The sequence below is a fragment of the Canis lupus genome, chromosome 18 (assembly GCF_048164855.1).
Source record: "Canis lupus baileyi chromosome 18, mCanLup2.hap1, whole genome shotgun sequence".
Taxonomy (NCBI): Eukaryota; Metazoa; Chordata; class Mammalia; order Carnivora; family Canidae; genus Canis; species Canis lupus.
The window spans coordinates 20,366,404-20,385,013 of record NC_132855.1 but is presented as its reverse complement, the minus strand read 5'-3'; the positions used below and the strand labels follow the sequence as shown (position 1 = coordinate 20,385,013).

The window sequence follows — 18,610 nt, the reverse complement described above, 5'->3', positions numbered from 1 at the left end:
TACAAGTCTGACACATGATCTGTTTGTGCTGGCTTTTTGTTCTCAGAGATCCATCCCTGCCTGTCCCCTTACCCCCTTCACTAAAATATATCGCTTGGTGGGGCACATGGGTGGCTCAGTGGTTGAGCGTCTCCCTCTGGCTCAGGGTGTGATCCCGGGGTCCTGGAATCCAGTCCCACATCGGGCTTCTCGCAGGGAGGTTGCTTCTCCTTTTGCCTAAGTCTCTGCATCTCTCTGTCTCTCTCATGAATAAAATCTTAAAAAAATAAAATAAAAGATATCACTTAACATGTGTCCTCTCTTTTGTGCACTACTTCTTCCCCTTCCCTGGATCATTTCACTTCCATCAGCATAGCCCATAATATCTCCAGTCTTAAAAATATCAATAAAATTTCCCTTGACCCCATATCCCTGCCAGAATCTGTCCCATTTGTGTTTCCTCTTAAGAGCAAAACTGTGAGAATTGTCTCTACTCTCTGTTTCCAGTTTCTCTTCCCATTCCCTCATGCTCAATGTCATTTCCAACACACCCTAGAACACTTGTCAGAGCCACCAATGACTATGCCAAATCCACACCATTAGTTCTCAGTTCTTGACATTCATTACTCAACTTATCAGTAGCTTTTGATACAAATAATCACTGCTCCTTAAAACACCATCCTCATCCTCATTTGGTTGCCAGGTCACAACTCCCATTGTTTTCCCACCTTATTGTCACTCTTTCTCAGTCTGATTTGCTGGCTCTGGCTCATTTTCCCAACCACCGGAAATGAGAGTAACACAAGGTATGGTCTTGGACCTTTCTTTGCTTTTCCTCACTTAGGTGACTACTAGGCACCTAAGTTACAGAGGTTTTTCTCCTAAACTTCCCACATCCTCCCCAGAGTAAATGGTAACTCCTTTTTTCCATTTTCCCCACCAACCTTGGATTCTATCTTGACTCCTCCTTTCTCTCTCACCCTATCAGTTAGTGGATCTATCTCTTATGTTCAAATCTGAAATTTCTTGCTTTGTCCATCATTAACATTCTGGTCCCAGCCCCCACTGGGGGCTCATTTTGTTCTGTTCATCACCATAGCGCCAGCACTTATAATAGTGCCTGGGATTTTTTTTTAATCTTTTTTTTTTTTTTCAAGACTTTATCTATTTATTCATGAGAGACACAGAGGGAGAGAGAGAGGCAGAGACACAGGCAGAGGGAGAAGCAGGCTCCGTGCAGGGAGTCCATGTGGGACTCAATCCCAGGTCTCCAGTATCAGGCCCCAGGCTGAAGGCGGTGTTAAACTGCTGAGCCACCAGGGCTGCCCTGGGATTTTTTTTTTTTTTTTTTTTTTTTTATCACCAGGAATATGATGGAAATAGTAGTACTTCTGCCAAATTTGGTGTCTAGGTCTATCATCAGGAATATTCCTAAATGCTGTGGTAGGGAAAGTGGCAAATGCACTCAACACTGGGGGATAATCCATTTAATGCAGGCTGAATTCCCATGCACCCACAATTTAGAAAATATTCAAATGAATACCCATTAAGGATTCAAACAGAGCCCAGCAGGATGCTGGCTTGCCACTGCCCAAAGGAGACTCCAGACTCTGTTCTTTTGACCTCCCCTCCCTTCCTTCCTTTTCTTCCACCTTTCCCCATCAGTCTGTAACACTAGCTTGTCAGACCACTTAGTTGTTCACCAAATGACTGGGAAGACACAAAAACTCCAAGAAAGTATTATCAGCATAGAAATTTATTTGAATTCAAAATAATACGGTTATATTTAGAATAACATAATAATTATCTAAAGCAAATATCATCATTGGCTCTGAAACAGTTCTAAAGATGTCATTCTTTTGAAGTCAAAAAATATGTAGTAAGAATGTATAAGGAAGCAAAAATATAAAAAACAAGTTTGCTGAGTATTGGGAGTTGTAACAAGGACACACTAAGATAATGTAACAGAGTCCAAATTATAATACATGCAGCAAAGAGTTCTCTGGCTTTATCAACTTCCTGGAAAATCAGTAACCTCAGTACTGCAAGAATACCACCACTTGGTTAACCAGACTAACTTCCTGAGGGACACAGGTAGTAATTCATTATACTTCCCCTTTTTCTACCTCTTTCCCTGACACCAATTTCTTTTCTTTCAGATAGGTTTCATCCTGCTGAAAAAATACTTGGCTTTATCTGTAAAGTGGAGTAAATAATATCCTGATTGAAGTATGCTACGATTTAGTTGAAGGTGCTCAGGGATCAAACTTCTGAAAAAGGTTAATCAGCTAGTTAGCAGAGACCATCAGTGGCTTACAGGAAAAAAAAAAATTCAGATAACACGTTTGCTAAATAGATGAAAAGAATAAGCAGTTAAAAATGGGTGAAAAATCCTAGGGTTTACTGGGACCTAGACAATCAAAAGCAGACAGGTGACCTTTGATTAAACCCATTTACTTGTGGAGTGAGCTATACAGAGGCTCCAGAAAGTTTAGTTTCCAACAGTGTCCACGGCCAAAGGGCAAACTCAGAAGGTCTCTTCCTCTCGTAGAAACTGGAAGACTGACGAGAAGTCTTTCTTTGAGTAACCCTTTGCACACATCATCCTGTAGATCTGATGGGCTTGACTACCCAGAAGGATTGGGCTCTTCGTGCTGGTGGCAGAGTCTTGTGCTAACCCCAGATCCTAAATTGGTCAAGGGCAGGAGGGAACATAATGAGATCAATAGTTAAGGCTCACTTTGGAACTGTGGCTCCTAATACTTTGGTTTCAAAGAAGGAGAAATGGAGTCTGAAAAAACAAGATACTTAGGAACACTGTGGTAAGTTATATATATTTTTATATATAAAATATATATTTTTTATATATAAGTTATATATATTTTCATATAGCTGCAAAACTGCTCCAGACAGAAACCTTAATTTCCGAGTGCCCTCTCCACTCTTCAACCCAGACCTGTTTTGTTTTGTTTTGACTTTGGACAGGGGTTACTATACAGATGAGATCATACAGGGAAATGCTTTTTCCAATCTGCAAAAGTCTGTAAGCCTAAGACAAACCCCATCATGGAATTACTGATTATCCATTCAATCTTTTATTCAACAAATATTTAACAACTGCTGTATGCTGGGCACTGTTCCAAGTGCTGGTGATACCGGCATGATGAGACTAAGTCACTGTTCTCACGAAGCTTGGGGAAGATGGACAACAGAACAAATACTCAAACTTCAGACAATGACTAGCACTATGAAGAAAGATAAAGCAGGGGTTGGTAAGTGGTGGACAAGGGTCGGGTAGAAGGAAGCGAGTTCTGCTAGACGAAATGTTTAGGGAAGACCACTCTGAGGTGAAGACACTTGACCTAACAATCTGAATGTTAGGGAGTAGTGAGTTCTTTGGAGAGTAGAGGAAGGAGAGTTTCAGGTAGATGGGACAGCAAGATAAAGGCCGTGTGGGGGGACATGGCTTGAATATTCAAGAAATAGCAAGCAGGCCAATGCAGCTGAATGAGAGTGAACCAAGGGGGCTGGAGAGGGAAATGAGTCTAAGATGGATATAGGTAAAACACAGCAGATACATTAGGTAAGGAGTTTGGGATTTTAAATGCAACGAGACATCTACCTTCATGACAACCCTTTAATATCTTACCAAGCTAATGCTTCATTCTGAGAGTTTCAGAAAACTTATGGCTATTTAAAAATAGATAAAAGTTAACATTATAAATCTTTTATAGTTAAGCTGTAGCTAATGAATATCCACTACCATAAAAATGGAATCTTGTCCAAACCTGAAATATCTGGGGTTGATGGAAGACAATGAAAGCTTGGATAATTGAAATATTCCCCACATTTCCTTTTATTTGTGATTTTATAAGAGCTGCAAACTAGTGGCAAAACCAACTAGATCTTCCTCTTACCCTTAAATCATCACTCCCCCAACCAATGGAAAAGTCAGCCAACAACAAAAAGGGAAAGCAACATGCCAGACGAGAAATATTTCTACTCTCTGAGGAATATTGTTGATAATGGAGCAGTTATTGATACCATCCACTAAAGGAAAAAATTACTCAAAGAAAAAATAAGTCTCTTGAATATGTATGATGGTATAGGTGCAAACATTATTTTGTGCTTATTTGTATAATTTTCACATGTAGACAACAGAGTTGAAAAAACTGCTTAACCTTAAATTCTTTTACAGATTCCTAGAAATAAAAAAAGGGAGTTTAGTTGTTACCCACACGGTTAACAAATATGCAGCTGCACTACTGCTTATACCCAGACAGACCTTTCTTGTTGACATCATTCTGCAGCGTATCTGCAAGATGCGCTTATTTTCAAATGATAGGGAAGAAACACGTACATAGACTGCATTCAACTTTTAACTTAGTTAACTAGAACAGAAGAACTCACAGTTAAACATAACATACTGAAGAGAACACAATCCTATCGGGAAGAAAAGTCTAGAGGTTTTTCAAATGCTCAAGTATATATCCCAGATAAAATCTAACAAAACCAAATACAGGAACAGTAAAATAGCTTTGGTGCCTGCTACCTTAAAGGATGGCCATTCGAAAAAGAGAAAAGTGATTAGTCAGTCTCTAAAAGTCTGGGAGAACATATAATGTTTGTCCTTCTCCGACTGATTTACTTCACTCAGCATAATACCCTCCAGTTCCATCCACGTTGAAGCAAATGGTGGGTATTTGAGGCATGTCTATCTTGAAATGTTAGAAAAAGAAGGCATCCTTTGAAGCTTATAATATATAATTTAAAATAAACAGATTTTCCACTTCACTAATCAAATATTTATGAATTCATGAGCTAAGTGGGTAGTTCAGGAAAAAATATAACAATTGCAGTAAGTTTTCAACAAGTTAATGGAAGACCAAGTTGTTATGTTTTACAAGGAAATGGGTATATTGGGGGAATACCAAGAGTCATTGTGATTTTTCCATATGTTGTCCTGTAGTGGTCTGTCACAGACAGACATCTAGCTTGGAGAGTTCAGCAGAATGATCTAGTTTTCATACTGACTGTTCTGATTATACATACATAACATGCTAGAATTTTACGATGTTAAGACCTAGAAATAAATGTACAAGCCTCTACTTCAATGACACACTAACATCATATCCCCTAGCACAATAAAACTCAATGGCAGTTGAGCAAAATGTCTCTTAAAAAGCAAAGCCTTGATCTTCCCGACCAGATATGGCTGCTTTAATCAATGTAGCATCGATGGGGATTTCTTTAACCTCCGTCAATTTCTCTATGCCAATCTAATTAGCTATGGTTTCTGTTAACAGCAATCTAAAGTAACAAAAGATTTTTTTTTAAGTTCCTAAGTACTCTCATTCCAAACGAAATTAATAAGTCTTCCTCTTTATAAGGGAAATCACAACTGCATTTCATAGAGGAAATGGGGGTAAAGGAGAATAGAAATATCCATATGTTTTACTCCTGCCTTGCCTCGTGCTGTTAGTAGAAAACGCTACCATTTATTATCAAGAAAGTTATTTTAAAGGAAGCACTTTAACGGTGGTGGATTCTTGGTGGGCAGGGACACTTAAGCAAATGGCAAAAGTGCAGGTGTGCCACAGAGTGGAGGACAGCTAGGGCAGAGTCCCCAGACAAAGACAGTACTGCAGAAGACCAGGAGGCCAGACAAATTCATCTGACCCTTTTGATTAGAAGCCTCCTATTTTTATTTCACTCTACTTGTTGGCTGTTTGCTCTGTTGGAACCATTAGCAGTATTACAGAAACGGAATAACCCAATGGCTCACAACCCACTTCATATGGATACAGAATAGAAACTGAGCATACACTTCATATGGATACAGAATAGAAACTGAGCATAAATGTGATTTTTTCCATTCTTCCATGTGCCCTAATAAATCACCTGCAGTTTCGATGAAAACAATACACTTAAGGAACTACTTCCTGTTTCTAACAACAGGCTACACAACACAATTACAAAAGTCTGTATGGAGGATATGCAAACAGAAATACAGGATACAGATTGGCATAAAAGTATTTTCTTAAATGAAACATGAGGAGAAATCAAACTGCAAAATAACAAACATAGTTTCAAACACTGCCCTAGCCAATAAATAAAGTGTGCTGATGACACGCCAGGAAATGCAACAGAAGCTGGGACAGAGGAGGCAAGGAAACACGGTGCAAGCAGAGGAACAGTCAGCCTGGAGGTTTGCAAGTGAGAGACAACAGGCAAAAATGAGTTCAGTATGGCTGAAGCCAAGACAGGAGCTGGGAGGGCAGAAACAAGATCGTAGGACAAGCAAAGGCTAAATGGAGGGCTTTGTAGGACAACTTGCAGAGATGGACTTTAATCAACAAGGGATTGGAAACCATGAAAGAGACTTAGAAGGAGAAAAGGCCCACTCGGGTTTTTACATCTCAGGGAGCCTGCTCTTTCCCAAGATGTAGAAAATGAACCGGAGAGGAATATGAAAGGCAAGGAGACCAGTAAGGGGCTGATGTGGCATACCTAAAGGAGGCTTAGCCAAGGTACTCGCAGTGGCAGAGGAGGCGACTGCATGAATTCAAGGCACATTTAGAAATAGAATGGACAGAATGTGATGGAGAATGAAGAAAAGTAAACTAAATATGGTGTCCAGGCATGTGCTTTATTACTTTTGTAAAGGGGCGGGGGTGGGGGGTGGTGTCAATTATGGGAGCAGGGTGGGGTGGGAAATAGCTTTATGCAGAAATCTGAAAGTCTATTCCTTTAAAATGTATTTTCTAAAGTGGAGATCACAAATAGGAGGAGGCCAACAATTTGCTTTTCAGATGACTTTACACATTCCTAATACACACATTTCTAAAGCAGGAAGATGTATTTAGAAATCTAGTATCCTGAAAAAGATCCTCTCTTCTATTGTGATGGGTGTATCTAACGTCAATGTATTGTCAGAAAATTCTTACTGTGTCCATTCTAAGGATTTGGTGAATCAATGAAAATTTCTGATGAATCACAAAATTTTGCCATCTCCTATTACAAACAAACCCGAGCACAAAATAAAACTCCCAGCTATTCTTCTCATCTAAAAGGGCAGGAATCTAAATGAACAAGATAAGGATTTTTATCCAAGCTAAGTTTTAACTCATTTCGAGTGAGTAAGTGAATCATTATTTTAGTAATCTTGCCTTCTAGGATAGACCTATGCTTTGTTAGAACGGGGGGGGGTGGTTGGACCATTAAACATTTTTTTCCCTCTCTCGGGTAGTGTCAGCATTTACTATACCTTAGCCATGAGCGTTGCTCCAAATCCACCCTGATAGTTATTAGCTGATGGAACTCCATCCATCACCCCAGGTACGGGATTGTAAGTGTCACTGGACCAACACCGTCCTGAGCTCATATTTAGGATTTTCGCCAACAGTTTTGGGTCAAGCCCTAACCTGTCAAAGGTCAAAGAAGGAAGTGTCAAATGTCAAAATGTACAAGTCATGCGTGACTTACTTACATATGAGGATGCTCCATCTTCTTTCTCCATTTATTATGTGTCTTCAAAAATCAAAGCAGATTGATGAGAGCAAAGAACCCAATCTTAAATTACATCGCATTAAAAGCTAATGATTAAACATTTTGGAACCAGCAAGTTCCATGCTGAGAGAAAACCTTCTGTACTATCCTACTTTTAACAAATACCACACAATTGCCAAAGTGTTGATTTATCTCACACATGGGTTTTCTAGTCTTTCGGATATTATTGCATTTATGTGTCACATAAGAACCTTAAACCAATATGATAATCTAAATTCTACATTCTTTGTTCACAAATGATATATTTCAGAAAGAAACACTGACACATGAACTATGCATCATGGGCGTCCATGTGCCTGCATTTATATGTATGTTTATTCGTTTAGCTTTTATGAGAATGAATGCAAGAGATGAGCCATGAGCAGTAAAATGAGCTTAAGAGAAGTTATCATTATAAAAGAAGACATTTCTTGCTGCAAACTTTTCCTTATTTATTAAATCTTCATTAGATGATCTTGCTTATGAAGCAAGTCTGCACAGAGCTGTGACATATGCTATCTATTCAGAGACATGCATTATAGTTCTGGGTCAACTGCTGATAAGGTTACTGATCCTGATAAAACAAAGCTTGCCCAAGCGGAAACATCATTTGTTCTATCACTGAGCTGATGGCATCAACGGCTGTTCAATATGGACTCCGAAAAAAAGGAGAATCAAAATGCTGTGATACTTTGATTCTGAGTATCTTAATGCAGTTTGGGAAGCACCGTTTTGCTAAGTATCACTGTATCAAGTTTCAAATAAAACTTTCTACCCAGCAATTTATTGGTTTCTTTCATACAAAGAGCCATTATCAAACAATTGTCATAAAAGCTTTCTGCTTTCTCTTAGAACCAATCTCTTTCAGAATTAAAAAAAAAAAAAAGATGGAAAAGAGACACATGTAAATGTGTAACAAATTGTGCATTTTGGCATGCCTAAGTTCTTGTTTACCTCCTGTGTTTGAAACCTAGGTCTGTTTATTTCCCAATGTGAGTATCATGACCAGTACAACATTTTTCCAATGCTAGAACAAGGGGCAGGTAGGGCCGACAGCCAGGATATGTTTGGACTTAGCACATAATACAACTGTTTTATAATCAGGCTTCGAGAAGTAGCTGTGGTTCAAAGGATATATATGGCGTGCCATATATGTGAATTCGTATGGTAGAGACCATGTTATAACGGGGTTTTCTTAAGGATTATAACAGAAGATTCACTCTAAATCAGCTGTCACACATTCCATTCAATGGTGGACTGCCAGAAAGAACCCAACAGTTCATTCATTCCTTTATAAAAATCCAAGTTTATTACAGGTATAGTTTGCTATTGATGCTTTCCCTTTTTAAATAAAATGAAGCTATCAGTATGCTGTTATAGTAGATGACTTGGGAAAAGATAAAGCCAATGTGCATAGGGAATAATATGAAAAGTAAAATCACAAATAAATTAACAAGTAGTCTGCTGTAACTGCATATATATTCTCTAAGCACAACTGTTCAAGAATGTCTATGTCTAATGTGTTCCATGAGTAGGGAATATTTTTAAGACCCCAAAACATGGCTCTTCCCTTTTTTTTTTTTTAAAGATTATGTTTATTTATTCATGATAGACGTAGAGAGAGAGAGGCAGAGACACCGGCAGAGGGAGAAGCAGGCTCCATGCCGGGAGCCTGACGTGGGACTCGATCCTGGGACTCCAGGATAGCACCCTAGGCCAAAGGCAGGTGCTAAACTGCAAGCTACCAGGGATCCCAAGCCACCCAGGGATCCCGGCTCTTCCCTTTCATTTGAAATATAATTAAGGTGTTTCTGAATTTAGGTTTTCTTTTAAAATGGCCCATCACATTTAAAACAGCAGAGATACTCCTCTCTTCATAATCTACCTGGTTATACTCAACAGTACTCACAATAGTCTTTACTGCTAAAGCAATTCATACTCTGTCTCTAGTACTCACCAAAATGGTGAGCAAAGCTCATTATCCTTTGTAAAACCCTACATTTCATTTCTCTTGAGTGTTCGAGGAAAAATACTGGCACTGATTTATGGAACCCTGTTTGGTGAACATATTACTATTTAGAAGCATCCCGAGGGGCACGCAAAAAAGCCAGGTGGCAGTTGTTACATGCTCACTTTCAAATCTGATGCTTCCCCACTGTGCTGACTCCCCTTTAGGAGATGGCTACTCCCTCTCCGCTTTTTCTCCCCTGACTCCCCACCCTACAGCAAAGTGTATCATTAAAAAGAGCAAGTTAGAAGTGTTTTGCATTTCATCTTTCTGAGGATTCTTTCACTGGCACATATATAACTGACAGTTAAAATTAGACATAATATTAAAATCAGTTACTGAAGTCTTCTGTCTTCCACTGTGCCTAAGGCTTGTAATGGTCTGAAACCAGCTAGAATACACAGTAATTGTCATTCAGAGAGTCTATCCTAGAACGTCATGCTTCACTGGAGAAGACTGAGTTTCCATTTGAAATCAACAAATTAATCCAAGACAGGTATCTGAAAGGGCAAGTTTAATAGGAAGCAGCTACTGGGCTCTCAACCATGATAAAATGTTATTGCTGTTTCCCTGTAAATTGGCTGGGAACATATGATACTTTCTGCATAAGAGCCCCATTGCTGTTCAGGAGATATACAGCTCAAGCCATCAAAAGGATGACAGTCTGTCAGTCCCCATAATAACTTGCCACTGGATGTGGTTCGAGAGTGTGCGCGTGCATGCATGTGGCTTTACAATTGCTGGAATGTTCTCTGATATAAACAGAGAATGAATTCATTGCTCTGACCGCATATATAATGCAACTCAAATAAACATCACTGTGTCAAATCTACTCACCTTTAAATCACAATAATTTTAAATGAACTTTTGAGAGAAGTAAAAATGATGCATATACTGTAAAAAAAAATTAAAAGAGAATCCAAATGTTTGCCTTCACTGTAACCAAGGCTTTTAAGGACCAAAAAGGTCTGTTCACCTTATATTCTCTAGAAGATTCTATATTGTCTAGTTTTATGTAAGAACAAAGCAAATTATGTCACTAAACTGAAATGTTTATATCACAGAAACAGATCTGGAAATGAAACACTTAAGACTATGTCAGTTTTAATCAATCATTCACTTATTCATCAATGTTTACACAGATCTGCCATGTGCAGGTGCTGTGCTTGGAGCCAAGGAGACATATGTAAGGAAGCTAAGAAGAGGCTGTGTCTGGCCTCCAGGAATGGGCCAGTTAAGACACATACACACAGGTAAGTTTTACCTGAGTCAGGAGAAGTGCCTCCCTCCCCCTTTCCCCTTACAAATCTTCACTGAGTACCTACTCCATGCTAGGTATGTTCTTAAGATACATCAATGAGGAGATAAAGCCAACCGCTTTCATGGAGCTTGCATTCTAGGCGGGGGAGACAGGCAATAAACAAACACATAAATAGACATGCCAGCTGGTGAGAAGTGTTATGAAGAAACTATTTAAAAGTACAGCTCAGGAGCACCTTGGTGGCTCAGTCAGTTAAGCGTCTGCCTTTGGCTCAGGTAATGATCCCAGGATCCTGGGATAGGGTCCTAGGATGGAGCCCCACATCAGGCTCCCTGCTCAGTGGGGAGCCTGCTTCTCCCTCTCCCTCGGCCTGATGCTCCGCCTGTTTGTGCTCTGTTAAATAAATAAATACAATCTTAAAAAAAAAAAAAAAAAAAAAGGAGAACTCAATTCAAATACTAACCACAGGCACCGTCAATCACATCAATAACTACCATGTTGAGCACCTACAATGTGCCAGAACTGGTTTAAAAGATTCACATGTTTTAGCTCATTTAATTTTAGCAACAGTCCTGTAAATAGATATTATTCTTTTTGTCATTTTATAGATGAGAAAAGCTTAAGTCTGTGGCAGAGCTAGGATATAGGCATTGACAGACACCCAAAATCCCACCTCCTGAATCTCATTGGGTCATGTGGGTAGTGAACTTAACAGTCAATAATCCAATATGATGGTGTCTTATCAGTTTACTAAAAAAATTTGATCAAACTTTTATTATAAACCGTTTGCCACTTGTTAATTATTGTATATGTATTAAGGTATACAGCTAAGAGGCTTCAGGTCATCACAAAATGAAAATATAACACTGTCCTAAGGGCAGTAGCCAAGAAACTAAAATTATGCTTATGGGAAAGTTCTCATCTTGAACAGCCTTCCAGAACTTCAACAGTTTTAAGTTTCTTTTAAGGTGGAAGACATGGTTGTTGCTACAAGGGCGTGGGACCAGGCTGGTAATGCAAGTGACAGGTTATACCACCAATATTGAAAGAAAAAAAAAAAAAAGGGAAAAAAGTCAATTCCTGGCAGAGCAAAAATAAAAACAACACAACAAAACTTCCATGATCAACATTGTTCCTTTGTGATGTACAGGAATAAAACTTCTCTAACCTAAGCAGGGTACCTTCGGTGCCATAAAACTATGTTCTAAGTCCTAATTAGAACCCAATTAGAAGGTAAAAGATATAATAAAAAAGAATCTCAAAATATGTTGTATACCCATATTTTTTATGCTTTACTTTTCTTACAGCATTTTAAAATTTCACTAACACCCATAAAAATTTACTGTAAAAGATCGTAGGGTCACTAAGGGTTTTAAACTGTAAGGTTTTATTCTATTTTTTTTTAATATGGGAAACAGTTTTCTAGAAAAAATACTGACTTATGAGGATGAAATTAATCAGAAATGATCACTTCATAGGACTAGGTGACTCAATTTGTAAATGTTGACACTAATGCTCTAAAAAAATTTCACTTCAGAGTGAACAGAATATAAATGTGGCTGAGCCACTTTGATGCCGTACTACTTTGTGGGAATTTACTACTTGGGAATTTATGCTTGCTGATGCCAATTTTCTCTTTCACCTTGCAAAGCTCAATAAATCGTGGCCACTCTCTATACTCTATTAGAGAACAATCCTGTCATTTTAAACCATGTCTGTAAACCATGGAGAAAAGACAATAGCAAAAGCAATCATTTTTAGGACTTTCAAACCACTGAGAATCTTTGTAAGATAAACTGATAAAATCCTAATGTTATGAAAATAAGCAATTCATTAGTATAATCCAAGGCACCAGAAACTTATAAGTTAATATAACAGTTAAGTAAAACTAGGGAGTTCCTAATTTGTGTCCATTCTTTATATATAATACATGTGAATATTAGATAGATATAGTAATATACATATATATGTATTGGTAACCAATGTATGTACAGTTTCAGAAAAATTAAACATTTAAAGTTTCATCTTTCTAAGCCCTGTTTTTATCATATTGGATCAAAACCAATAATAAAGGAAACCTATCTGTTGCTTTTGCTTTTAACATCTCTATTTGAAATTTTATCTTAGTCTCGGGGTCCAAGTCCCTGCTCCGCAGTGTCGGGTATACTTGGACCCAAGCTCGAGCTTGTAAATAAACCCTCGTGTGTTTGCAAAAAAAAAAAAAAGAAATTTGATCACTTTTCATCTTCTCTTTGATAATAAACTCACTGTAGTTGCCAATGTATATATTTCATTTTATATACAATTTATTTGATTCAAATGACTTTCATGCTATTCTTGATTAGCTGGTGTTTGGAGTTAGACTTCTATAAGCACTAACCATACAAAAAGTTCATTTTAGGATAGCAAGTGATTATCTAATAAGAGTTTTGATAAGGAAATTATCTGAGCAAGGCCAGAGAATGCATCACTATTCCTAAGGAAAACCCTGACCCAGTGATGCTCGAGTAAGAAGCAAGAATAAAAAACAAACTGACAAAGATAAAGAAGGAAATTTCAGTAGAGCATAGCCCAGGTTATCTACACTTTGGCTTTTTTATTAGATAATTCATTTATATCCAGAAGAATGAAACTAAAATTCTAAGGATGCATATGCATAGTAATACTCCAATCCTATTGTCAACACCAATTAATTTTGGTTCCAGAAATTTACATCTTCCTCTTCCATGAAATTAGTCTGGAGGATGGACATGAAAACGAGTTACTAGTAACAAGTTTTTCATTTGAGTAAGTGACCCATAGCCTAAAACTGGCTACAATACAGACATACCACTCTGAACAACTTCCTGTATCCTACCAGTTTTATTAAGGCTTTGTACAGATATGCCTTACCATCTTACAGACATTCAATTTTAAAATGTAAATGGTACAGGATATTGATAAACCAATTAGCACTGATGCAAAGCAAATTCCTCTTTTATCTCAATTACAACATGACAACTTAATAGGTCAAGATAGTTTAACATCTGAGACAAGGGCAATTCAATAAACAACAGCATCTTGATATGGTAATTAAGAGGAAATGTGAATCCATTACTGTGTTTTAAAAAATATCTCAAGCACTTTGGCTCTTTTTTATTGCTTTTATCAAAAGCTGTGATATGAAACACTACTCTGACTTGTGAAATATCTGGTAAGCAGTTTGGGGAAGTGTGAAGAAAACACCTGAGTAAAGCATCTTGCTAATTAAGCATTTTCTAAAGTAAGAAATGTATATTTATTATTATGATATACAAAACATTCAAAAAATTAATTAGGTGATTAATCATATGTAACATTCCTAACCCAAAAGATTAAAGGCTAAAATTAAGACATTAACCTTAAGCATTCTAAAGGATGATGATCATCATAGGAGAAACAAAATTCCTGCATCATTTTAAGCAAAGTATGAATGCCATTTTATTTTAATGGAAAGATATATCCTTAATGTAAAGTAACAAAAACGTAAGCAAGTTAAAATAAAAGAATTACGCGCGTGAGTTGCAGCTTTATGAATGCCATTCAGTTTATCCCAAGACTAAACAACCAAGAGCCCTTTTAGTGTAGATTTTGGAGACTATATTTAAAGTAGATACATAAAACCGGTCATGTGGTAGCATAATACCTGAATTCACCATACATTAAAACAGTGTTTTATACAAATTTGTCCTACACTGCTGAAGTACGTTTAAATTTTTATAGTAAAAGTGTTTCTTGCATTTCAATACAAGAAAAGCAATGGTGCTCCCATAAAAAAGGGATAATGTAACTTCGAATATATAGCACAAATACATTTTATGGCTATGGCAAAGACTACCATGCTCTCTGGAGTCCTATTGGTCATCAAATAAGCAAAATCTATTACAGTTCAATAATGAAGTACTTTCAAAATGTTCCTGGATAACTCATTTATCTCTCATGAACATTTTTTTCGACATCAGAAAATCAAATAGGAAAGCTCATAAAAATTGTTAGTACATGAAAAATATATATTCAACAAACCTGATTCCAAGATTCATAGCTTCAGCAGTTCCAATCATACTAATGGCTAACAGCATGTTGTTGCAGATCTTTGCAGCCTGAAAATAAATGGAGTACATATTAAATATCTTTATTTTCAAGTTGTAGCTCACAGGAAGTTGTTTTTTACTCAACCCCACAAGTTTTTTTTTTTCCTAAAAGCAAGAGCATTTAGCTGTTGATTCTCTCAAATGGGGAAAGGAACATGGTGCCACATGCCTCCTTCCGAGCCTACCAGGCTATCTGGGAGCAGACTCCTCCACTGGGTAAGAATCTCATAGTGGTGACTAAGCTCTTCCTGTGGGCTCAGTCTAGAAGAAATACTGGTCTATGTGGTATGACTGCCTTTTTTTTTTTTTTCCAGTTTCATTCAAATAGAGTTGACATACAGCACTGTATACATTTAGGTTGTACAGCATAATGATTTGACTTACACATAGCATGCAGTGGTTACCATAAGTTTAGTTAACATCCACCATCTCATACAGATATAAAAACTACATGTACATATATATTTTTTTCCTTGTGATGAAACCTCTTAGGATTTACTCTCTTGATACGTTCCATATATATCATGTGGCAGTGTTAGCTCTAGTCATCATGTTGTACTAAATCCCCTAGCACAACTGCTCTTTATGGAATGAGGCTTACATCCTAATTTGGGCAATGGAGTAATACACTGAAGATAAAGGCAACAAACAAACAAAATTTGGAAAATTGTATGGCTATAAGATCACTGAGGGCAGGAGCAGAGAGGAAATAGAATCTGAAACCCATTTCTTAGAAGGCCTGGCAGGAATTTAAATAAGCAAGAGAGAGAAAGGAAGAGAAGAAAGAAAAAGGTAAATATATAAGAGGGATTAAATATATCAGAACATGGGATGTTCCCGAGAACAGTAAGAAAACTGACTCATGTACATATGTTTTAAGGAATGGTGAGAAATTTGATAGTTAAGACTGAGAGCTATGAAAGCTAGCTAGAGTGGAGAGTTAAAATTTGACATGAAAATAGGCATCTACTCAGTTTCAGAATGGGGATGTCTATGATGATATAAACATCTTAATGGAGTTGGCTTTGGTTACAGTTTTTGGTAGAGTGGTAAAGTTGGCATCCAGGGCTTCTGAGCAGTGCACAAAATATGAGATAATGAGAGATTGGACCAGGTTATGTGAGGAATGGAGAAAACTGTCAACAATGAGAGACACTGAAGCAAAAATCAATAGAACCTGGAGACTGGACAAGAGAATGGAGACAATAGGTGTATCTGAGATAATTCCAAAGTCTTGAATAAGATAAAGAGGGTGGCAGCAACCAGGACTGAAGATTGAGAGGGGATTGAGAGGGGAGATCTAGTGAGAGTACGTGTATTGGTGGGAACGGGACAACTAGTTTGATTTCACAGTTCACTGCTGTCATTCACCTCTATCTGATTAGAGAATTGATATATTTCTAAATGAAAATTATTTGCTTTTCAAGAAAAAGATTACGGTATATAGGTCACTTCTTCCTGACTATATTACAAACAGTTATAGCTAGTAATTAGATAGAGGATAACAGCCACCCAGACACCATGAGCACTTCACATGGAAGCAATTTTAAGAATGGTTTCAATGGGGACTAGGATGATATATTAGAATCTGAATGATGGAACTTTTAATATCTTTTAAAGTAAGTTAATTGGCTGATGTCTGCTTAATTACAATAGGAATAATAGAAGACTAATTTATTCCAAATTAATTTAAGAAAATCTGAGCAAACAAAGGAGCACCTGGGTGGCTCAGTCGGTTAAGCATCTGACTCTTGATTTTAGTTCAAGTCATGGTCTCAAGGTTGTGGGACTGGGCCCTGTGATGGGCCCTGTGTTGGGCTCTACACTGGGCATGGAGCCTGCTTGGGCTTCTTTTTCTCCATCTCCCTCTGCCTCTGTCTGCTGCCCCTGGGTTCTCTCTCTCTCAAGAAAACAAAACAAAACAAACTCCAAGCAAACAAAGAATCCATAGATAGAACAGAGTAGGGAGAAATAAGAAATAAGAATGTGGTCAGGAAAGAGAAATGAACATTAGCCAATTTTATATCATCAAGTCAGGTCATTAATGTGAAAATGTTACCTGCCCGGTCCCAACAGCTCCACAATACACCACATTGGAGCCCATGCACCCCAGCAACTCCTGGGCAGCAGCAAATTCATCTTCGACTCCTCCCACCATAAATGTGAGGTTCCCAGACCGAGCAGCTCCCACACCTGAATGGTTTTGGGGTAAAGGGATAGAACAAAAGGATACATTTCTTCAAGTGTTTAAGTAGATAGTAAAATTAGAGAAAATCCCCCAAACAAATGAAAAACATCTTGCCTCCAAACTATATTTATGTTAGGAATGTATAAGATACTCTACATCTCTTCTGGAATGTGTGTGTGTGTGTGTGTGTGTGTGTGTGTGTGTGCTTGTGTGTATTTCTTTAAGTAAGTTTTATGCTCAACATGGGGATTGATCTCATGACCCCAAGATCAAGAGTCACATGCTTACAGACTGAGCCACCCAGGTGCCCCTCTCCTAGAATATTTTAAAAATCAAGTATTGTGGAACTTAATCATAAACCAAAAAACATACAGATTCAAATTCTTATTCTCAATTCTTTTCAAATATCTGACACAATCATGGCATGAGAGGTAAAGGAATCTGAAATGTGTATTTTATGATTCATGTGCATCCATTATTCTAAGAAACCTATTCAGTAATAGAAAGTATATGCAAAGATAACTTGTGGCCCTGACCAGTATGAGAACAGCCAAGGAGAGGGATCTGCTGCCTGAGTTTGGATTTGTGGGTCTGTGGCCCTTTTGCTTGCTCTCCACATACTATCTGCAGATGAGATCTACAAAGAGGAAGACCTGGCTCTCTTTCCCACAGACAAGTATATGCAAATGGTATTTCAGATGGTAAGAGTCTTTTCTAAGGTAAAGAAAATAGTTGCTTAAGTAGACTGATTATTCTGATGTACACTTTCCAATATTATTTTATTTTTATTTTCCCTCCTGCTATATACTTTTTGGGCAATTCATTCTTAGTGATGTATGAGCAGGAAGAAGAAATGAGCTTTGGTTTGGCTACTCGTTCATAGCTCTTAACAAAGGTCTGATGCATATTCATTGACTGAAATGGTTATCACACAAAATATGTCCTAGACTTGTCCTAAAAAAGGAAGGGAAGCTTCATTCATCTAAAACCAAGAGCATTATTGCTGCTCTTAATATTAGAGAAATTTTAATTCATAATTTTCAAGTTAGGTTTTGTTGATCAAAACTAGGAAAGTATGTGGAAGAGCTATATTAGGACAATTTTGCCCTTATACTTTATAGTACAGCTAGGAATAAAGAAATCGTAATTGTCTATACTATGTATCAAACCTGGCCATTAGAACAGACAACTGCAAGTAATGGCCTACTTTTTAATTTAATTTATTCAATGAAATACACGTAGTTTATACATATAAAAAGCACAGGTAAAGAGATCTCTATTTCACTGAAATAGTGAATATTTTGCTATTGCCAAATCAAGTAGCCTTTTCCATTTTACAGTTCATGCTATTTTAAACTAATTATTAAAAGCAAAAGAGATCAGCATTATGTTAGCCAAATAATTGTGGAAGAGGGAGTGCCCATGTGTTATGAAAGCCTCAGATGCTCACACATAAGGTTAAATTACATTATTTCACAATGTTTTCAGATACACTTTGGAAATGATCATATACAAAA

The 18,610-nt window shown here is 37.5% G+C and overlaps 1 protein-coding gene across 1 annotated transcript in view; it reads right to left on the bottom strand.

Annotated features, from left to right (window-relative positions):
• Positions 1-1,717: 1,717 nt before the first annotated feature.
• HIBADH (3-hydroxyisobutyrate dehydrogenase) overlaps positions 1,718-18,610 on the bottom strand; it is a 108,418-nt gene continuing 91,525 nt past the window's right edge. The window contains exons 5-8 of the mRNA XM_072783662.1: positions 16,965-17,098; positions 14,838-14,914; positions 7,247-7,403; positions 1,718-2,665 (exon numbers count right to left, since the gene is read on the bottom strand). Of these exons, the coding sequence (XP_072639763.1) occupies positions 2,507-2,665; positions 7,247-7,403; positions 14,838-14,914; positions 16,965-17,098 (527 nt within the window). The 3' untranslated portion in view covers positions 1,718-2,506. The remainder of the gene's footprint in view (positions 2,666-7,246; positions 7,404-14,837; positions 14,915-16,964; positions 17,099-18,610) is intronic.